General features: G+C 26.7%; 3 protein-coding genes across 6 annotated transcripts; 2 read left to right on the forward strand and 1 right to left on the reverse strand.

Moving 5' to 3' along the window:
* The first annotated feature begins 978 nt into the window (after window positions 1–978).
* Window positions 979–2,892, forward strand: LOC110620930 (homeobox-leucine zipper protein HOX11). Of its 2 annotated transcripts, none has more exons than XM_043959158.1 (4): window positions 979–1,434; window positions 1,707–1,981; window positions 2,080–2,159; window positions 2,270–2,892. In XM_043959158.1, exons 1-4 carry the CDS (start codon window positions 1,149–1,151, stop codon window positions 2,664–2,666), a joined length of 1,038 nt encoding a protein of 345 aa, XP_043815093.1. In that variant the 5' UTR covers window positions 979–1,148; the 3' UTR covers window positions 2,667–2,892. The 2 variants fall into 2 exon arrangements, with proteins under 2 accessions (XP_043815093.1, XP_043815092.1); XM_043959157.1 differs by having other exon boundaries at window positions 989–1,434; window positions 1,674–1,981.
* Window positions 2,893–7,981: 5,089 nt separating this feature from the next.
* Window positions 7,982–11,300, reverse strand: LOC110621034 (protein trichome birefringence). Of its 2 annotated transcripts, none has more exons than XM_021765051.2 (5): window positions 10,105–11,296; window positions 9,724–9,916; window positions 9,432–9,625; window positions 9,170–9,328; window positions 7,982–8,796 (listed from the first exon to the last, which is right to left on the reverse strand). In XM_021765051.2, the coding sequence occupies exons 1-5, from the start codon at window positions 11,109–11,111 to the stop codon at window positions 8,439–8,441; spliced, it is 1,911 nt and encodes a 636-aa protein (XP_021620743.1). In that variant the 5' UTR covers window positions 11,112–11,296; the 3' UTR covers window positions 7,982–8,438. The 2 variants fall into 2 exon arrangements, with proteins under 2 accessions (XP_021620743.1, XP_043815091.1); XM_043959156.1 differs by lacking the exon at window positions 7,982–8,796 and adding an exon at window positions 8,816–8,988 and having other exon boundaries at window positions 10,105–11,300.
* An 8,461-nt stretch (window positions 11,301–19,761) lies between these two features.
* On the forward strand, window positions 19,762–20,977 carry LOC122724327. Of its 2 annotated transcripts, XM_043958790.1 has the most exons (3): window positions 19,762–19,987; window positions 20,111–20,351; window positions 20,468–20,977. In XM_043958790.1, the coding sequence occupies exons 2-3, from the start codon at window positions 20,243–20,245 to the stop codon at window positions 20,866–20,868; spliced, it is 510 nt and encodes a 169-aa protein (XP_043814725.1). In that variant the 5' UTR covers window positions 19,762–19,987; window positions 20,111–20,242; the 3' UTR covers window positions 20,869–20,977. The 2 variants fall into 2 exon arrangements, with proteins under 2 accessions (XP_043814725.1, XP_043814726.1); XM_043958791.1 differs by having other exon boundaries at window positions 19,762–20,351.
* Window positions 20,978–23,121: the final 2,144 nt, after the last annotated feature.

Consider the following 23,121-nt stretch of genomic DNA (forward strand, 5'->3'; position numbering starts at 1 on the left):
TTGTGCTAAATTTTCTATACTAAATAGATTAAATAGTAAATCACTATTTTTTAAAAGGAAATCACTTCTTATGTTGAATTAAATATATTTACTTGACTTAAAAATATATTTTTGATTTTTAATATAATTAGGAATACATTGAAAATTAATAAATTAATTTGAGATTAATTATTTTTTAATTATGAGAAAAAATAGTATAATAATAATAATTGTTTCTCCACATTATTGTGGCTGTGGCCCCTCACCCTCTTGTTTGATAAGAATTAGAACTATATATAATTTGAATGATTGGTTGGTAACAATAATCCTATCCTACTAATCATAAAGACTAATATTTTTAGTTATTTTTCTTTTATTTGAAAAAAAAATCCCACCATGAAATTTTATCAATTAAAATCATTATATAAAAAAATTATATAAATTTTTTTTATTTAATGCTATTAACAAGAAAGTTAAAATTAAAATATTTTTTTATATTACAATTCACAAAAGGCTTTTTGGAAAAAAAATAAAAATTATGGCTATCCAAAATCTAACCAGATTTCTTCCAATGGAAGTATAGTGGACCTCATTACTATATTAGTATTATTTCTAGATTTTTTTAAAAAAAAAAAATATTATATATATTATTATGAAAGGATATAATTATAGAAATATATTCGAAATCTGATTTATTATGAATTAAAATATAAATAAAAAAATAAATATTATATATATTATTATGAAAGGATATAATTATAGAGATATATTCGAAATCTGATTTATTATGAATTAAAATATAAATAAATAAATTGGAAAAAAAAAAAGACTCAGAAAATCTGAGATTCTCTCTCTCCCGTGCGGACCGTTGTGAATATTAATATAGATTCACGTGTGATTGTCAAACCTGGATTTGTAATTGTAGTAGGTCAATCTTTACTTCCACAACCCAAAATTTTATTTAAATAAAAATAAAAATAAAATAAAATAAAATAAAGCAGTGTGCTTCAAGCTGGAGGATTTTCTTTGTAATTCCGTGATCCCCACTTGAGATATAATAGATTGGATAGCGTTTTCCAATTTTAACTCTCTCTGCTTTCTCTTTCTCTTTGCTTCTTCTTCTTCTTGTGCTCTCTTGGATTCGTTCCTCTTCTCTTCTTCTGTATAGAATGGAGCTTGCTTTAAGCCTTGGTGATACATCTAAGCCCTTCGAGTTTCTTCACCACACCCCTAAGGTTTCTGCTAAAGATCTAGGGTTTTGCATGGGATTACCAACTGGATTTACTGCATCTCCGAGATCTCATGATAAAGTTGTTGACACTAACCTTCATGGTGAAGCTGCTGCCACCGGAGTTTCATCGGATCCTCCTGTTCAGCTTGATCTTTTACCTTTCTCTCCTGTTCCTCGGAGACTGCCTCCTTCTCAGACTCCCTTTCCATGGCTCTCCGATAACTGTATGTGTTCTCTTTTTATGGGTTATTGTTCTGTTCTTTTGCTAAGAAATTAAAAGAAGAGTGACGGAAACTTCGACGACTTTGTATACTTTTTTTCTTGTGTTTTTTTTCTCTCTCTTTCTTCTCCCATTTTTTTTCTTGATTTTTAACGCATCACAGTTTTGCTATGGTGTTGAAGATCTGAGTTTTGCATATCTCGCTTATTAACTAGCGGGTACTTTTTGTTCTTAACGTTACAGTGGTGTCTGAACCGGGTTCCACTGATGGATCAGGCAGAGGGTTTGATGTAAACCGATTATCAGCGGAGGAGGCAGAAGAAGGCGCAGCGATGTCATCGCCAAACAGTGCTGTGTCGTCATTTCAGATGGATTTTGGGATTAGAAGCAGACGCTATAAAAGAGATATGGAAGCCATTGATGCCGAGAGAGCGAGTTCAAGAGCAAGTGATGATGAAGAGAACGGATTGACTCGAAAGAAACTCAGACTCTCTAAGGAGCAATCAGCTTTCCTGGAAGAAAGCTTCAAAGAACACAACACCCTCAATCCTGTAAGTCAAGTCCAGACCCCAAGGAAAAAAAAAAAGAAAACTTTTTTTCTTTTATTTTTTGGGTAAAATTTTTAACAAGGGGTACTTGAAATGTGTAGAAACAAAAGCTTGCTTTAGCAAAACAATTGAATCTTCGTCCTCGCCAAGTGGAAGTGTGGTTTCAGAACAGAAGAGCAAGGTACGCTCAGGTTTCTTCTTCGTCTTTTTATTTTTTTAATTTTTTTTTCTTGGGATATGAATTGTTAATTTTGATGAAATTGTGATTTTGTTCTCTTTCGAAATAAATAGGACAAAATTGAAGCAGACGGAGGTGGATTGTGAGTATTTAAAGAGATGCTGCGAGACACTGACAGAAGAGAACAGGAGGTTGCAAAAGGAATTGCAAGAATTAAGAGCTTTGAAAACTTCTCAACCTTTCTACATGCAACTTCCTGCCACCACTCTCACCATGTGTCCTTCTTGTGAGCGCGTGGCTACCACTAATACCTCCCCCTCCGCCGCTGCCACCACCGCCGCTCCCAACAAACACAACCCAGTTGCCACCACAGCCGCTGCAACCATCCCTTCTTCTGCTGCCACTACCAACACAAATTCTTCATCACTGTCCCTTGCTAAGCCTAGGTTATCTCCTTTCACTGCTAAGATCCACATGCCTCAAACTCAAGATCACCAAGCTGCTTCCTGACCCAAAAAAAAAAAAAAAAAAAAAAAAAAAATCCATTTGTACATATTTGGGCTTGAAGGAATTTGTTATCTCTAGTTGAAATGGGAAAGGGAGGATTTGAATAGCTGTGTTCTGTTGATTGATGATGAACGCAATATAGAAGAGATTTTGTTAGAAAATCTCAATTTTGTGGAACTATCTAATGTAATTAATTTTATTTTTATATATCTCCGGAGATTTTAAGCAATATTTGCTAACCAATAATACTTCAATAGAAATTCGAAGCTAAAGTTGCTAACCACCATGACCAAGATGGCCAAATTCAGGGTAGGGAAGCTGAAAAATGTGGTACATGCAAATCATTTGGCAACTGATGATTTAGTGCTAATCATGCATCGGTTGAAATGAAGAAATGGTATGGTTAATTTTTGTGATAAGTCTCAATCCTTTGAAGCTGGTAAAATGATTGTCTAACAACCAATTCACATGTCATCCTATGATCTTTGAGCAGTCACTGTCTAGTTTCTCATCTATCTAAATTGCCTACTGGTTTCAATTTCTGAAAATTTTTGGCAACAAAGCTCTTTCTTGGTATTAAAATTTATCATTTTGACTTGCTATTAGATGATGCCATTAGCTCAACAATAATTATCTAATCCACTATCTATCTATTTGATGATGCCATTATTGTTGAATTTATCATTAAATTTTAATTTATTTATCTCATTTTTGTTAATTGTTTTAAATTCAAAAAATAGAGTTTATAATATGAGAGCGAACTTAGAAGGAGAAAAGACGTTTCCCTCCTTTTATTTTTTTTCTTTTGTCAGCTAGTGACATCTAACGGTCTCTCTGCTACAGTGCCACATATTTCTATTATTTAGATCCGTATATACTAATACTTCAGAGCTCCTCTCCATGCGAAGCAACTATTTAATTCTCTCGGCGCGTATGTGAGCAGAGCTGCGAAGTGACTGGGTCTGCCTTGTCTACCTCCTGTCACGTTATGGGATTGAGTTCCCAGAGAAAGGATCTGCACGTATGTCTGATCCGGCCTGTTTTATACCTCCAGATCGGGGTGCTCCGTGTGGGTTGATATGTTCATGAGAAATGCTCAATGGGTTTTAGGCTTGAACCTTCTTTTAAAGTCTTGCCTCCAGAAGCAAAAAGCCTAACTTTGCTTTTAAAGGTAGAAAGTTTGGCCGTCATCGATTTCTAGAAATTATTATTAAAAAAAATAAAATTAAATTGTAATCCAAATAATCGCATATTTAAATTTTAATATCAATGTTATAAGATTGCAATTAAATATAATAATTAGATTAATGGTGGAATATATGTCACACAAAATAGAAGATATTCATGATTCAAATCCAGATACTTTTCTATTTAAAAAAAAAAATTTTTTTTCTTACTTAAAAAGAAAAGAAATATATATATAAAAATTTATTATCTTAGCAGGCGATTTCAGAAATAATCACATTAGACAGAGAAAGGACCTTAAACGTGGAAGGTAGGCCAAGAAAAATGTGGATCACAATTCTCAACATCACCACTGGTCGAAAAACAAGGAAAACATTGCCGCTAAAATCTCAGAAATGACAGAAGAGCCTCTGCACTCTGCAAAAACACTGGAAATGGCCCAATTGCCTGAATTTTTTATATATAAAAGGAAAATTACTATTTGATTCAATTTTAAAAAATATATTAAAATATATGACATTTTAAATAATTTAATACTGCAATCTATGCAGTTAGAAATTGAAGTTTGGTGTGATGGGGGACCAAAAAATTATTAATTATGGGACCATAGAGTAAAGACAGTAAATACTATAAATGGTCCCTCCATCAATCATCATGTCCATCAAGTCCCATGCTTTCTCGACAGAAAAAGCAGAAGAAGAAGAACAATAACAAATATGAAGAAGATTCAAGCATCGATGTTGACATTTCATTACCTTCAATTTCAATATTTCCATTTCACAAATTATAAATCAAAATTTAAAAAAAATATATTTTTTTTCAATTTTTTTTATACTATAGTTAGTTTATATACAGAATGGGTGTAAAAGGGATTAACACGTTGTTGGAAACACCTATGCTGCTGTCGTTACAGAAGGGAAGTAAATTTTGTTGTTGGTTTGGTCCTCCTCCCCATCATTTAACCACACATTGTCAAACCACAAGAATGATTATTTGTACTACAACCTATGACGTTTCAGACATTTAATCCCACAAAATAACTTCTTTTTTTCTTACAATATGACATAATTTTATTGATATTTTTCATCCTGTGGAAATTGAAGGTAGTATCTGTAGGTATATAAATTCAACTTATAATTGAGTTGAATTATTTGAAAATTATTTAAATCAAATCGAGTTAATTCGACTCGATTCGAGTTGAATTTTTATTTAAAAACAATAAAATATTTTACTAAAAGCTCATAAAAATTATAAGACTCAAGTCTACTGGTATAAAAGATTTCTAGTTATAGTCCTATTATGAATTTTGAAACTTCTAATAAAAATCATCACATATTAAAATAAAATAAAGAGAAAAATATAAAAAAATATCATATGTTATTTGATAGTCGATAAAAAAAATACTTAAATTTGAGATTTAGCTTATTAAAATAAAATTTAAATTTTTTATATTAATTATTGTATTTTGTAATACTATGAATATATTACTTATGTTTATAATTATTTTATGAAATATTCCATCAATTATTTATTGTTTAAAATTATAACATGATTAAATATGAAATTTACGTAGTTATAAAATTAGAAATATAATTGAATTTTATAATATTAACATAATTATTTTTATTATTTAATTTTTTATGAAAAACAAATTTTAATTTATATATGTAATTTCTGATTAAAAATTATATAATTGATGACTAAATATAAAATATATTATATAATATTTTTGCAGTTAAGGACTAAATACTAGAAGACTTGATTCTTTTGTGGCCAAGCCTACAAAGAGAAGCTAGGGATTTCAAGTCCAAGCTACTCAGCTGGCCCAATTGGCTTGTTTCTTTTAACGCCAGCCCAGACTTTATTGGCCTGAAACATTTAATGGTTAGACGAGGTTTTGCACGCGAGCTGCTTGCTGAAATGCCTGACAAAGGTATGGCTTCTCCCAGGCTTGTTACATTGGCTTCTAAACTCGCACTCGTGACTTGTTTGCCATTCTGATGAAAATCTTATAGACGGAGTATATTGATCCTCAAATAAACACATTAGTTGCTCGATATTTTGCTTCAGTAAAGCTTTTTGAAAAAAATGATTGCTTCTTTGATTTCTAACTAAAGAATGACTAAGAAAAATACTACTAGCTAAAGATTTTATTGTTTCAGAACATCCAGCCCATAGGAAGGCTAAACATCTAGCCCAATCACGATAGGAAGGCTACCCGATTCAAGGTTCTGACTCGGTGCGCAGAGCAATGTCTTGGTTAGATTTAGGATCAGATCAGTTAATTGATTCTTAAATCGGACTAGTATTTTATACTAAAGGTTGATTAAAAATTCATCCTTTGAATTAGAATCAAAAATCAAATTGAAATTGATTCGTTTGAATGGACGGTTCAGCTAAATTTTGACTGAATTTTAAATTTTTAAAATAAACGACTTAAAAATTTTTTTTTTTTTAAATAAATTGTTTAATAAAATATTGTCATAATTATTAAATAATTAAATTTAAAATCATTTTTTTACGTATAAAAATTATTATTTTTATTTAAATATAATATTATTTACTTTATTTCCATCATATAAATTTATATTTTTTTATAAAGTTTACTTAATGAATTCAATAATATTTAATATTTATATATTTTTTAATTTTTATTTATATTTTTAAATTAAATGATCTATAATTTAGATTTAATTGAAACTAAAATTAAATAAAACAGTAAAAAACTGTTATTGTCATTGTTTTAAAATTGAACTAAAATGGTAAAAAAAAAAAAAAACTAAAACCATTCCACAACCATTAAAATCTAAGTCAGTTTTAATTCTAAAACCATTAAAAATCAAGTCGGTTTTAATTCAAATCATAGAACCAAATCAAACTGCGCCTAGCAACAAGATAAATATTTGATCATTAACGATTTTCTGATTATACTCATGTAAAATTTTTACGTATTAAAAAATTTATTAAATAAAAATTTTAAATATTTATAATAATTCATATTTGTATCTAAAATTTTAAATTTTAATAAGAAAATTCAATTTTTTTTCAAGTTATTACAATTATAACTAAGAGAATTATATTGAATCTAAAAAGTCAATAATAAATTATAATATAATCTCTAAAATTTTTATATTAATAAATATAAAATTTTTTAATTTAAATTTTATATTAAAAATACATTTATTTTATATTTATCATATATAATATTAAATAAAAAATTATTATAAATAAATTTTTACTATATAAAATATCACATATAAATATTATATATTAAAATATTTTATTAAAGATTTATATTTATTATTATAAATTATGCACATATTTTTAATATATAAAAAATTATATTTTATATTAATAATATTAAATAAAATATTACATTTTTTATATATAAAATTACACCCTTTATAATTTTTATATAAATTTAGCTATATTAATTAAGTCTGCTATAAATTATTTAAAATATTTAATATTTTTATTTTATTTATCTATATAATAAATAAATTTATATATTAATTTATCCGCTAATTCGATAAAAAACCATATTTTATATTAATAATATTAAATAAAATAAATAATTTATATTTTATAATATAACTTTTTTAATTTTAAATTTTTATTAAATTAAAATATATGTGAAAATGAGAATGATAAATAAATAATGAAATTAATAAAATTTTAAAATTAAAATAAATATAAAAAATTAACTTTATTATTTAAAATTTTAAAATTAAAATATTAACATGAAAAGTGATAAAATTTTAAATTTTTTTTCTGATATAAAACAACTAGTTTATCTCATAGGTTCCAAAATCTCAAGTGATAAAGATCTCCTTTTTCTAAAAAAGGGAAAAAAAAAAAACCTGTAACGTGATAGAGATACACGTGTCAAACCCTAATGGTACCACCACTAACACCGACAATGTTTTAAAGCAAAGTTCCATGTTAACTGGATCGATTCGTAGCGAAAAACATCCCATGTGACATCGTTGAAAAAGGCCCAAACTCTCCAACTCAAACCTTAACCATTTCATATTATATTAATCTCATCAAAAGCAGTAAACGGTCGGTCGTCTTTAGCATTTCCCTACTACTACAAAAGTAAAAGTTACATCATTCATTAAGAAGCTTCACATTCAAGACAACAAAATCAACGACAGAATCATATGATTAATTTATATTTAGTTCACGGATTAGCCAGAATCAATTACAACCCACTACTTTATTCAAGAAAATCAAACTAAATAATTTGAGATTTACAATACTCACAAGCCTTGATTTGAGGCTTCTTCATCCAAAAGAATAATTAAACACTCTCCACTCTCTTCCTCCTCTTCTCTTCTCTTCTTCCATACATGCAATACACAAGTAAATTTCATTATTTTACTCTTTGCTTCTTGCTCTCTCATGGTTGATGGGGACTCACACTATTTCTTGAATCTTCCCCATTTTGGTTTCTTCTTTCTATATATAACCCAAAATTGACAAGGGCCAAAAATAACAAAAAGAAAAAAAAAATTGAAAACTATGCGCGTGCTTGTAATCTCAGCTTCATTTTTCACCAACAGTATCTAAAACTTGTGTTTCTTTGTTTTACCTGTGTCTCTTCTGCACTTGCTGCTTTTGGTACTTGCGTACTAAGAGCTCGGCGTAAAGAATCTCATTCCAGACGTCGGGCACGCCAGGAAGACACCAATGGCTGCAGTCTTGGTATAGGAGTGGTGATCTCCTTTCTTCTGGTGATAAATTCTGCTTCCTGTAGATAGAAGGATGACCATCCTTTCGATAATCTGTCATTTGTGTGACATTTAGATATGTGACATGAGTCTTCATCCCTCTTAGAACTTTCTCCAGCACCAACATCTTGGGTGGATATGGATTTAGATATGTTGCATCCTTGATCGGTTCAACCTCACTGTCGCATGCACCACCAGAATTCCATTGCCCACCGCTGCAAATAGATATTTCAACAAGGTTTAAATTGCTTGATCCAAAGCTATGTTACTTGAACTCGGATACGGGTGTCAGAGATGGCTGCATATCTATCAACTTTCTAAATAGAAAATTCGGGCATATGAATCTAAAGTTTAGACTCCTGTGCTTAGATACTCCATGTAGTATCCCATAAAGTACCGTGTCGACACTGGTAGGTATAGCAAAATGAAGAGTTGGAGTATCAAAGATCCAAAGTATTAAAGGTTCTCAAACTTAAATAAATCATGGAAGTCAACAACAAAATGGTTTATGCACAAATCTGAGTATTCCCATGGATCGTTCCGTGAAATGAAAGAATGCAAAAGCAAATAATTTTTTCATTCATTCACCTGAAATGTGAAGCAGAATATCCTCTGAAGAAGACAACGGATTTCGTTGGATTTATATTGGCATCAACCCACCTAGCCCATGTTGTTAAAGCTTTTCGAAATGCCTCCAGCACATTCAATTCATCATATACATGGCTTCCTTCTTGGTAATAATCTTTCCTGCAGATACAATCTGCTAGTTTAGTTTCCTTTAGATTACCAGATAAGACACCTACCGAACATCAACATGCCATAAAAACAACCCAAGTATTTAGAAGCTTACCCTTTAGAAGTTTTCTCATGAGTCCACCAGTGTCCAGTGTTGAAGATGATAATGTCGGCTCTTTTATATAGGTCAGATGACCTCCCTACTAAATCAAGCCGAAGAGTCTCCTTCTTAGTTCCGTTCTTGTCAGGCATTTCCCATTCTTGAACTAAGAATGGAGATACAAAGAACTCTACAGTGCAGTTATAATCCTGTACATAATTCAAAAACAAATCTCATTCAATTATGGATATGCCATACAAGATTAGAATAAACATAGCTGAAAGTACAAACAAATTGAATAACTCACCTTGAAAATGAAGGAGTATGAAGCTTCGCCTCTAAAATGGTGTCTCCCATTGGCCTCAAAAACCTTACTTTGATCTTTAACTGAGCTTTTCAGAATACAAACAAGAGATTCCCACATATTCCTATTGAGGGAATCGCCCACAAAAACAAGTCTCTTTCCTCTCAGCATATCCAACATATTTGCAGGATTTAACCTACAAAAATAGCAACTCATCAAGCCAATCTGATGAGTACTGAACAAAACTACAAACCCATTTCCCAGTATCAACAGATCAGAATCCAAATTCAAAAAAAAATTGCAAATTAAGTAGAAAAAAAAACTGATTCAAGCATAACCCAGGAAGAAAATACCTTAATAATCATATAAAACAAAAATCTGTACCTTGGTAAACTGCAGCCCTTGGGTTTCCATTTGTATTTCTGGTAGTCTTTGTCTGGTCTACCGTTATGAATACAGTTGAATTGCTCATCAATCAGTGAACAAGATCCAGGTTTGTAAAGCGGGTACGAATCATCCCTCACCCACTCACCATCAAACAAATCACAATTCAACAAGCTCTCGATCCCCTGCTTCATTGGCGCCTCAGAATTAGTTCCATTCTTCTGTTTCAATCCATTACTCTCTTTCTTCAATAGTGAAGCAGTAAAATTTGATGCTTTGTTCGCCGAAGAGGCAGAGGCCGTGGATGCGTTTGCGTTCCCGTTGTGAATTGCCGGTGCCGCAGGGACTGAGTTGATGGATGAATTTGCAACCTTAGTTTCTGGCACTGGAGAAACAGGGGAATTTGCTGGTGGAGGCCTTATTGGCGGTGAAATTGTGGTTTGATTTGGCTTCAAGGCTTGATCTTTATTAGAATTCTCTTTACCTTGAGAGTGATTTTCAACAGTGGATGGTAGCTCATTGACAATTGAAGCATTATCGGACTGATTTGCTTTCAAAACCAAAGAATGAACAGAATCAGCCTTGTTTTGAGTTTTATTTTGCACAGTCGGTTGGTTTCTCACTTCACCATTTCTACCAGAAGGCTGAGACAAAGTAGTGTTAGATCTGGTGATGTTTTGGGCAGGCAAAGTAGAGATGTCATGAACTTGTAGTCGTGGAGAAGAGCTGTTGGGTAAGAAGTAAGAGAAAATGGAAGAAAACTGAGATCTGTAAGAATCAGAAGAACTGGTAACAGAGCTAGAACTGAAAATATTAGTAAACCAAGGAGAAGATGAGTTAGGAGAAGGGACGAAGGCCAAGAAAACAGTGAAAGCAACGAAAGCAAAACCAAACCCATAAGCAAAAGCCAGAGTTTTCCTAGTTTTAAGAAGCAAAGAAAGACTCTTTAGGTCTGAAACGATTATTCCTCCATTGAAGGACAGGTGCTTAGTGGCTGCATCAGCCATTAGAGACGGAGAAGATTTAGACCCTTTATTTCTTAGCCTTAGAAAATGGAAATGAAGCAGATAGGCAGCGAGGAAAGAAAGAAATTGAAAAGCTTTTTAGAGAATCCTATCAGTTACAGTAGAGGGAGAGAGGGAGAGAGGGAGAGTGGAGTTTTACCATAAGAGGACGAAGACGATTGCCGTCAAAGGAAAGAGGAGATTGAGATCGAAAGAAGTAAAGCAGACGATGAAAATGGTCCTGATTTTGCGGGAAAATCGCAAAAGTGCCATTGGTTTTTCTCTCTGTTTTCTTTATTTATTTAACGGCTTGATAATAATTCTAGGGTGATATTTTAAAATGTGATTATTTGTGATTCAATTTGAAAAAAAAAAAGAATAATTTTTCTAAAAAAGACAGTTTTATATATGAGAAAATAAATATAATTTTTAAAATATTTAAACTTCTTATATCAAATATCTTTCATTTTTATTTATTGAAAGGATAAATAGATTTAATAGAAAACTTGAATTAGCTAAACGTTAGAAATAATAGTTTTAATTATTAGGGAGTACATAACAATGTTAGAAAAAAAAGAATATTTTATACATAAAAATCTTACAAAATAGCACAAATCATTAAAATTAAATAAACTAATAAATATAAATTTATTTTAGTGAGGAAAAAAAAAAAGAAAAGGGTTGTCCATGATTAAAGAAAATTGAGGTGTTTCTATTTAAAGGCTCTATAGTGTTTGCATATTGTTCTTATGTTTTTTCTTTTTCCTTTTTCTTTTATTTTGTCAGTGTACCGTATTTGTTTTTGATTATGTTTCGATAGATATGAGGATTTGATGAAATTTTCGATGTCAAGGTCATTATAACTAATTTAATAATGTGTGTATTTTTGTTTGGTTTGATATGTGTTTTTGTTTGTTTCATTGTCTGATTGACTAGTTATGATGGTGCTCTAAATAAAATTTTGAAGAATTTTTGAATTTAACGATTTTTTTATAAAGTAATCGGTATGATAAATCAATTTTATCTATTGATTTGATTTATTATGATTTAATTTGAATTTATTTATTTAGGACTTTAAATTTTTATTTTAGTACCTTTGTATGTAGCCATCTGACCATTGTTAAATGTTATAAATCAAAGCATTCATAAAAAAAAAATATAGAGTAGAATGATATCCATAACAGTGTCCAATTAAATTGCACATTTATCTATGAGATTAAAAACATTATAAAAATTTATTTAACATGGAGTATTTTTTAAAAATCTATTTAAATTTTACTTTTAAAATATTTTTTATATACAGCTTTAATATAAAATAAATTACTTAATAAAATATTAACATAATTTAAACAAAAATATTTAATTTCAAGGGGAAAAAAAAGCATTTTATGTGTGAAATGGCTATAATTTGATAATTAAAATAATATACTCTCATACAATAAAATATTATTCCTTTTTTTTATTATTTTTATCTACTTTACTTATTTAAATATAGATTCTTGTTCGGCAATATTAATAATTGTTATAATTATTAATAATTGTAAAAAATTTTAAGTTTAAATGAGGAATTACAATTTTTGTCATAAGTTTTTAGTTTTTACATTAAAAGTTCAAAAAAAAAAAAAAAACAAGATTATCAAGTAAGGTAAGAACTTAAATACTTATTGAAGAGTGGGTGGCAAAAGCAGTAAATATTAGTACGATTACCCAATAACGGATGCCCTTGAAACGTCCAGTTCAAATCGTGCAGTTCTCCACTTAAAGGCCTCCCACGTGGAGCCCTTAGAGCATAACCTAAATTTCGTTATTTTTTCATTTTCCCCCCTTAGCTTTTTAATTTTTATTCCGTACACAAATCGTACGTGTCCAAACTATAGACGTCAATTCTAAGAAACAACGGTCGCGACTCGAGGAGGATCAACTCCTTAGATTTACTGTCATTTAACGGTGGATAAGGATGTAAACGAATAAGTTAACAGAAAAATGACTTGTTCGAATTTAAACTTGATTAATATTTTTTTTAAATAAAAATTCAGGAAATAAAATTTTAAATTTCTTTAGTGAGATTAAATTTATGAGTGTAATTTATTTAATATTTTTAAAACTTAAATTTATATATATTTAATTAAAGTGATTTTAAATTTAATTATTATTATTTCATGAATATTTAAATTTATTTAATTAATATTTTATTTATTTATATTTTTATAAAAATAATTAAATTCTAAATTACAAATTTTAACACTTATTCATGGTGTCTCATTCAGAAAATGCCATTGCTGCGTCTCTCACTCATCATCATCTTGTCTCTATTTGTTTTCTCCTACCTTGATTTCTTTCTCCTCACTTTGTTTTTTTTTTTTCACAAAAGAAAAAATAATGTTAAACAATAATTGAGTTTGTGACATTATTTTGTAATTTCATAAAGGTGCAATTGGTCTTAGAAAGCAGTTTGCACATTTAACAATTTTATTCTATTTTAATAGTGATTTCAAATTTATGATAAAATTAATAAAAAAAAACTTGAATCATTTGAATAAAATTAAAGATTATTTAACAAAAAAAATTAAATATTTACTGTATATATTTAATATTTTAAATATTAAATGATAAAATTAATTTTTTTCAATTTGGTATAATTATAATCAGACGTGCTAAATTAAATTTATATAAATTAATAATAAATTATAATATAATTTTTAAGATTCTATTAAAATAATAAAATAGTTATTAAATATATATTTTTATTATAATAATATTATTTTTTTATTAATTTCATTATTATCTCTATTTTTATTTTTATATAATATCATAAATATTAATAAAAACTTAAAATATGATAAAACAAATTTAAAATTTACAAAAGAAAAATATAACTATGAATTTTAATTAATAAACAATTGGTAATATTTTTCTTAATATTTCAAATTATCGGTAAAGAATCGATCATTTATTTTAAGACCACTTTTTCAATAATTTAATTGATATATTTTGTCATTATATTTTATTTTTTTACAATATTTTATTTTATTTAAAATATTAATAAAAAGTAAAATTTTTCAAATATAAAAATATATATGTAATATAGAATATTGAGTATAAACATTTAGTAAATTATTTTATTTATATGCGATGTTTTATATAATAAAAATTTATTTGTAATAAATATTTATTTAATATAATGTATTTAATATTATATATAATAAATTTAAAATATATTTAATTTTAATATAAATTTAAAATTAAAAAATTATATATTTTATTAATAATATAAAATTTACATAGTATATTATAATTTATTATTAACTTTTTAAATTCAATTTAATTCTTTTAATTATAATTGTAATAAATTGAAAAGATTTGATTTAAAGTGCTTATTTAGATTTTTTTGTGTAATACCCAAACAATTTACAGTTTTATAAATTTTTTATATTAGAATATATGTTTCAATTTATTTTAAAATAATACGTTAATAAATAATTTATAAGTTTTAAATATCACTACAAATATTGATATGAAAATTATAAAATTATTAATTTAATTTAAATTAAATTATATATTCTGATATAAAAATATGTGAAATTATATAATATTTTTTTATATTTTTTAATTAATAATTATATTTTATTTATTATGTTAATATCGTTATATATCAACTGCATGATATTATAAATACTATTTTTAATATAAATTAAATTATAGATTTCAGGGTAAAAATGAACGAAACTCTTTTATATTTTTTTTAAAATTAATAATAAGGAGGAGAAGGTGATATTAATATTAGGGGAAGGCTTTAGAATTTTATGGCAAAGGTGGAGCTTTTTGGAAAAGAACAAACCAAAAGGGCATCCGTTAAAGAGGAAGCTCACCTAATTCAAACTCGAAGGAAACTTCCATTAGTAAGCTATATAAAGCAAATTTCAAGCCTCTTTTTCCCTGTGGTCTTCATCTTCTTTCTCCTTTTTCGGCATACAAAAAGCTTGTATTTAAAGTCAATATATCATAATTTTTTATACACCTCATTATAATTTTAGGATAAATACAAAAAATATTTATATTTATCGAATTTTTATTTTAATATCTATAATTTAAAATTAATATTGATGATATGGATTTATATTAAAATATTTAAAATTTTTGTTAAGGCACAAATTAAGTTTTTAAATTAAATTAAAATAAACTTAATCTAATAATTATCTACTATATAATTCTAAATTAATTTTATTTGTATCAAAATTTTAAAATTATTTTCTCAATTATCTTTTTTCTCTTATAAATTTTAGATTGAATAACTTTGATTTACATTTATTTTTTACTAATGTGTTTATTTTATATTTTATTAATTTTTAATTTTCATGTCTTTTTAATCTTATTCAACCTTGTATTATTATTCCATATATTTAGGACTTATATTTTTTTTTAACTCTATGAATTAATTTTATGTAATAATTACATAATGTTAACTAGTTTTTTTTTTATTTTCTTAAAATGATAAATTTATATTATAAAACTATATAATAATTGTGATACTTTTAATTGATAAAAAAAATTTATATAATTTGATTTTTTTTGTGTTATTTATAGTTATAGATGTTAATGGAAAAAAAACTTGATAAAAATTTTAAAATTGCACTAACAGATTTAATCGATAATAAATATATTTAAATAAATAAAATCTCATATTTTACTCTCTAATTTTCAGTTTTGATAATTATTTTTTTATAATTATTTGGTGGAAATTAAGTGCCACATCCAATCCCACATCCATCGACTATATATAACAACATAATCAGATTTTAATTTTCCAACTATATAAAACAACATAATCATTTACTGTTTATTGTCATATCGCATCAACCTCATAAAAAAATTTTTTCCAAAAAACTAATTTTTAAGTCTATATAAGTAAAATTCATATTTTTAAATTTAAAATATATATATAAATATTTTTCACAGTTTAAAAATATATTAATTAATTTTAATCATTAAATATTTTAATATTTAATTTTTATTATTTTAAAAAATCTACTAATTATTCTTTTATTTTTACTAAAAATCTATTAGTAAAATTTTTAAAAATATTACAAATGAAAACTAAATAAATTTAATTTAATTTTTTTATTAATTAAATTATATACTTTTATTTAAGGGTAAATAAATTTTTATTTAATATAATATTATTTATTTAATAATAAAAATATTTTTATATAATAAATTTATTTTTTAAATTTAAAAATTATTTTCTATATTTTAGATTATATGGTAAGGGCATGGCTAGGTTATTATTTGGGTTATCATTTGATTAATTTTTGAACTAAATAAATTGATGATTGAAATTTAAGTATTTAAAAAATTAAAATTAATATGAATCAAATTGGTTTAATTAGATTCAATTCGATTTGTCATAACCAAATTGAACGAAATAAATTGATGATTAAAATTTAAGTATTTAAAAAATTAAAATCAATACGAATCAAATCGATTTAAGGAATTCAATTCAATTTATTAAAATCAAATTGAATTAAATAGATTGATGATTAAAATTTAAGTAATTAAAAAATTAAAATCAAATCGGTTTAATAGATTCAATTGGATTTGTCAGGCTTTTTAATAATTTTATTTTTTATACTTTATTTTTAATATTTTAAAATTTAATTAAAATATTTTAATATTTATTAGAGTTTAATATTCCTATATTATTAATATAATATAATATTAATAATTAATCGATTTGATTTAATTTTATTAATTATTTTTATTAAAATTAAAAGAAATTAATTGATGTTTTTAAAAAATTAAAATTAAATTAAATATAAAATAAAATCAAAATTTTAAATTAATTTTATTCGGGCCAATTGTATCGGTTTAAATCGAATATTATTTATTTAGACGTGATGATGAGCTAACGATTCTGTTAACGGATTAATTAAAGTTTTAATGGTTAGATATCATTGTTAAAAATTTTAAAAACACAAAATTAAATTAATTATTTTTAAATTATAAATAGAATTTAAAAAATTAGAAATTTTTGTTGGCAATTATCTCTAAATTAAATTTTATAGTTTACATTTATTAAAAAAAATTGACATAGAATTATTAAAAATGATAAAGTTTTAAATTCTTTATCCATTATTTTTAAAACTTAATTAAACATTTAAAACTTGAAAATTATATAAATTCGTTGAGTAAAGTTTAAAGTAATTGTATTTTAAACATTTTTTTTGAAGCAATTGTATTTAAACTTATTTTGATTATTTAAATAGTTGTATAAAAGAAATGTGGATCAAATTTATGCTATTTAATAATACATATTTTAATAATTTTATTTAAAATTTTTAAATTTTCATAATTTAATTTAAATTAAAATATTTACATAAAATTTATTCTAATTCGAAATCACAATAATAAGAAAAGATGTTATTATTTTGTAGTGATAATCATATGTGAATTTGTGATAAAAGTGATTAAAGCATGTTTCCTTGGGCAAAGCACATTCTAATCTTTTTAAAGTTATAATTAAAGGTTTAAGCCCCACTCGTAATCAAGCCACCTCTGTATTCTAGTAGTTTCCATGTAATTGCATATAAGTTAACAATTTGCAAACTAACCCACAATCTATTGATAATTGGAATTATTAAATCCAAAAATATTTAAATTTTATTCTAATTTAAAATCACAATTGGAGAGATAATATATAATTGATTTTTTTTATTATTAAATATCAGTTTTCTTTGATGTATAGATGGAGAATAATTAATATTAAAAAATAAATATTTATGCAGTTTAATGTTTTTATTTAAATTTTTATATTTTAATAATTTAATTTAAAATTAAAAATTTACACAAATTTTGTCCTGATTTGAAATAGAAGATATTATTATTTTATAGTAATAATCTTATGGAATAAATCACTCCAACAATGTAGCAAAGTAATTAAAGCATGTTTGCTGGCCAAAGCATTTTGGGTCTAATCTTTTTAAAGTTATAATTAAAGGTATAACCAATTGTTTGTAAGGAAAGATTTTATAAGAATAATTCAATTCAGTTTAATTTATTTTTTTATTTAAAATAAGAATATTTATTATTTAATTTTACAAAAATTTATTATTAACCAATAATAATAATAATAAAAGGAAATAGCCAAAAAAAATTAAATATTACTTATTTTTATAATTATACCTTTTTTTTTAATAATTACGCATCAAATTATACATGTTGAATTAATTACACACTGTGGTTGTTAATTATCCTTAAATTTAACGGCTATTTATCACTCCAGCAATGTAGAATCATTAAAAATTAAAAGTTTAGAATATAATTATAAAAATAAGTTTAAGAATTTTTTACCATTTTTCTAAATTAACTTATAAATTTAGTTTTTTATTCTTTTTATTTTTAATATTTTTTATAAGAACAATATTTTTTTTATTATTTTTATAATTAAAAAACATATGTTTTTCATTCCATCATTCAATTTAATTTTTAAATAAAATGAAATTTTAATTTTTAACATTAAAATTATTATAATTTCATTAGTAATAGATACTTTAATAGTCAATAATATAACATTTATTTTTTTTATAATTTTTTTTGAAACATTAACATTATAGAATTTATTGAATATTTATAAGTAAAAATTCATATTTAAATTAAAATTAAAATCTTTTAATATTTTAAAAATATCTTAAATAAGAGAGATATATTAGAAAGAAACGAATAGAAAAGAAGAAAATAAAAAATTAGCTAATTTAAATGTGATTTCTTTTATTATTATCTTATTTTTTTTTTGTGAGTAATAAAAAAAAATTTATAAAAGAATTGAAAATAAAAAGATAAAAAAAATACAACAACACTATAATTTTAATGCTTAGAGTAATAAAAAATATTTCATTCGATCTAAAAGTTTCGAGAAAAAAATTAGAATGTAATTTGCAAAAATAATAAAGTTTAGATTGTTTTGGCTATTATTTTTAATAATAATAATAAATTTTATTATATAAAATTTAAAATATTAAATAAATGTAAATATTTAAAATTTTTTTAATACCCCAAATAATAATAATTTGATGCAGTTTCATCCTAAAAGGGCCTAGAGCTGGTAAAACAGTTGATCAAAGGCTCTTTTGAATGTACTTAAATGGGCTTGAGTAAATGGAATCACATTTGGGCCTCAATTGAGACTCTTCGCAAAGTTTGGGCAAAATATTTTTTTACATTTTCTAAATCTTTTACAAAGTATTTTGTATTATTTTATTTTTCCCTAACGTCTCCATGACGATTGTTTGTTGGAAAATTTCTCACACGTATTTAATATATGCACATTCAGAGACTTACCATAATTTTATTTATTCGCCGTTTATTCTATATATTTAGGGCGTGTAAAAATTTTCCGTTTTGCCTATCTGTCCCCTTCACCGCTAACACCTAAAACGTTATCCAATCGGAATATACCACAATTTCCAGAACCATTGGACGGTGACTGCACGCGCCTTATTGATGCGTGGCTTCTGTACGATGATTTTAAAAATCCGTACACAGACGCTCTCTGAGGGCCTCGTGGCACTGTACCGCCACCACAAAGCACCAAAAACAAGCCACCACCTTCATTTTCAACAGACACAGGCGAGGTTGCTGATTTAGGGTTTTAGCTAAATCTCCAAATATCTCGAAATATCTTCCAAATTTCTCCATCAATGAGGATCAGGAAATACTGGAATCCTCCTCCTCCTTATCTTTCGTCACCCTCACTACCGCTACCACCGCCGGATCTAGTCTCATCAACTTCTCAACCACCACGGCCGCCTCAGTGGCCGAGAACCCACAGATCACGAAACATGCACCAGAAAAGAAGAATCAACGTTTCCATTTGCGCTAATCAGGTGCATATAACTGGAAAAGAAAATTAGTTTTCTATTCTTTGTCCTGCTTGCCTTTGAAGCTTTTTTGTTCTTCTTCAAGATTAGTAGCTGACACAGTAGGTGGTTTTCGATGCTGTAAATTAGAAACCAAGCACCGGCGTCGGAGGAGGACGGAGTACTAACAAGGAGAAAAGCTCCAAAGAAATTATTGAGGGGTTAATTTCTTTCGTTATTCTTTAACATCAACACCATATTTACAGTTTAATCTTGTCCTTTATGAATTTTCTTGTGCTATTGTGTAGTGTAAATGATGGCAAATGTAGCAACTCCATTAGTGCAGAAACATCAGCTGCAAGCTCGGTTTCTTCATCCTTATCTCGCCATGGTATGAGATAAACTTCCATATTAATACAAATTAATTATTACTGTATAATTATAATAGTGATTATTCATTAATTATCCGGTAAAAATTAATTAATTTGGGGGGGGGGGTGGTAATAGGATGGTGGTATGAGGAAGAGAAAATGTTTCCATTGAAGAAAAGAAGGATTAGCTTGGAAAGATTCACAGCACAAGAGTGTGAGAACAAAAACGAGGAGATCAAGGAGGTGACCAGTACCAGTAGCTGGAGGTGCAGTAGGGCAAATGGGGTGGGATGGAGATGCAGCAATCAGAGACGTGAAGGCTATGCCTTGTGTGAGCATCACATCAATCACTCGAGGATGAGAGATCGGAAACGACGTCGGAATCCTTCATCAAATGCATCCAGAAGGTGTTGGGGATCGAAGCAGCAGCAGCAGAGTGGTGGAAAAGATTATGAGGTTGGCAAGAAGAGAGGGAGAAGGATGTTGATGATAAGCACTATACTTGACCGCACAGTGCCTTTGCTTGCTACTACCTAGAGATCGAGCAGAGACACCGGAACATCTCCATGTACATATGCCTCCTCTTTTCTTTTCTTTCCTTTTCTGTTTTTCTGTTATTTTCTTGGATTAACACAGAAGTTTTTTAATCAGTCAGTCCTTATGTATATATATATATATATATATATCAAATGATCGTCTTGTTTTCTTTAGAAATTGGGATTATAGTATGAAAAAAAAACCAGTACTGGGTTTTTCTAAAGGCGAGCCTGGGCTAGGGAGCCCACTGTTAGTGTTGGAAATCTTAGAGGCTATAACTTCCCCTTAAGATAAAGTCACATGAAGCTTTGCCTGCCAGGTCATTTATGGCCTCTGTCTAACTTGTTCATAATAATTTCCAGTTCACCACCATTTTTTTTTCTATCTATTTTAGGAAAATAAACTGCCTCTTCAAAAAATAATAGCAATAAGGATCTTTAGAGACCGTTGAAAAAAACCGGAAAAAACTTAACTTAACAATGAGTTATATTTATACAGGAGAAAGAAAATCAAGGAAAACCCAACCTAGCATTGTCATGTTAAGTGAAAAAATATGGAACAATCTCATATATAGATAATAGGTACAAAACAAGATCCAAGTAAAATTATATATGCTCCAAACAAGGAAAGAAAACAAGCAAAAATAAACCAAGTTACAACCAGGCCACAAAATTTTTTCTCTATGATGGAGTTCCTGCTTGACAAGGCATCATCCGTCCAATTCACACCATGGGACGAAGAGCTAGAATACTCTAAACTCCTTTTATTGTTAAAAGTTCAGCTACATTTGAGTCTACAATACCAACAGGATAAAAGAAAATACACATAAACATACTATGTGAGTTACGCAACACACCTCCAATAGCTACTGAACCCGACTTTCCAAAAAGGAACCATCAACGTTCCATTTAATCCATAATGGATAGAACTTAATCCAAAAGGAATTAGGCTGGGGCCTAGAGCAAGAAGAATACCAACATTTGATAAAAGATTCATGCCTGAATAAGGAAAAGAGGCATCCAACGCTTTCATCCAAGTGGATGCATGGTAAATGATAAGAGAGTATAATAAAGCCTCTGAAAGAAGAAATGATTCAATACAATTATTATAAATGATTATATATTAGCCACTGATCATATGGTATAATTTAAGTTAATTTAAAAATATATTATAATACACGACAGAAACTTGAGTGTAATTCAAATTAATTAAATATATAGAATTTTTTTAATAAAATTGATATTAAAAAATAGTAACGAACAAACCGACTGCATTTAAATTAAAAGAGATAAAAAAAATTATAACCTTATTAATTCATTAATTTTTAATAAAATTATATCTTTTACTAGACTATTATTAATTTTTAATAAAATTATTTTACTATATTTCTTTCAATTTATTATTAATTATATCTTTAGCTTAAATTTTGTTAAATTAATCATTTATTGGATTAACACAGAAGTTTTAATCAGTCAGTCTATATATTTACCAAATGATCATCTTGTTTTCTTTAAATAAATGGGATTATAGTATGAAAAAATAACCAGTACAATAATCTTACCACAAGGAATAGCTTAGGAACTTTTTTCTTTAGAATATCTTTTAATTTATTGATAATATCGTGTTACTATCAATAATTAGGGTTTAAAGAAATTGAGAATTTTATTTTACTTTATGAACATAATTAGTATTTTCTAAGATATGAGATTTTTTTATTAATAGTAACAATAAAATATCAAAAAATAATTATATATATAATTGTTTGATTTCTGAAACGAAAATATAATATTATAAATTAAAAATAATAGCAAATATAAAAAAGTTAATATTAATGCATCTTGATAAATATGATTAATTTTATAATTAATAATTAAAATCGTAACATCATCGAAAAGAATTTAAACAATGTCCGTTTTATTTATTTAGCCATTTAGCCGTCAATTATGATATGACAGCTAACTGTAAACATTAATTTACTTTGCTTAATCAATGATTTTTTTTCATTGCTTAAATGGCAAAGCTGGTAGCAAGTCCTTGCATCCATATCAAATCTTTAGCTGCCTTCTCAACGGGGGATGATAGGATGGTGGTATAAGGAAAGAGAAAATGTTTGCATTGAATAAAAGAAGGATTAGCTTGGAAAGTTTCAATGAGATTTTTTTCTTTATTCTTCTTCTTCTTCTTCTTCTTCTTCTTCTTCTTCTTCTTCTTCTTCTTCTTCTTCTTCTTCTTCTTCTTCTTCTTCTTCTTCTT

Source organism: Manihot esculenta, chromosome 8, assembly GCF_001659605.2.
Source record: "Manihot esculenta cultivar AM560-2 chromosome 8, M.esculenta_v8, whole genome shotgun sequence".
NCBI classification, from domain to species: Eukaryota; Viridiplantae; Streptophyta; class Magnoliopsida; order Malpighiales; family Euphorbiaceae; genus Manihot; species Manihot esculenta.

Excerpts from the sequence above, each read along its gene's own strand:
- LOC110620930 (XM_043959157.1), top strand. The coding sequence starts at position 1,149 with ATGGAGCTTGCTTTAAGCCTTGGTGATACATCTAAGCCCTTCGAGTTT. Across the intron at positions 1,435-1,673 it reads TCCATGGCTCTCCGATAACT|TGGTGTCTGAACCGGGTTCC; the intron begins GTATGTGTTCTC and ends TTAACGTTACAG. Across the intron at positions 1,982-2,079 it reads AACACAACACCCTCAATCCT|AAACAAAAGCTTGCTTTAGC; the intron begins GTAAGTCAAGTC and ends TGAAATGTGTAG.
- LOC110621034 (XM_021765051.2), bottom strand. The coding sequence starts at position 11,111 with ATGGCTGATGCAGCCACTAAGCACCTGTCCTTCAATGGAGGAATAATC. Across the intron at positions 9,917-10,104 it reads AAGGGCTGCAGTTTACCAAG|GTTAAATCCTGCAAATATGT; the intron begins GTACAGATTTTT and ends CTATTTTTGTAG. Across the intron at positions 8,797-9,169 it reads TATTCTGCTTCACATTTCAG|CGGTGGGCAATGGAATTCTG; the intron begins GTGAATGAATGA and ends ATCTATTTGCAG.
- LOC122724327 (XM_043958791.1), top strand. The coding sequence starts at position 20,243 with ATGAATTTTCTTGTGCTATTGTGTAGTGTAAATGATGGCAAATGTAGC. Across the intron at positions 20,352-20,467 it reads TTCATCCTTATCTCGCCATG|GATGGTGGTATGAGGAAGAG; the intron begins GTATGAGATAAA and ends GGGTGGTAATAG.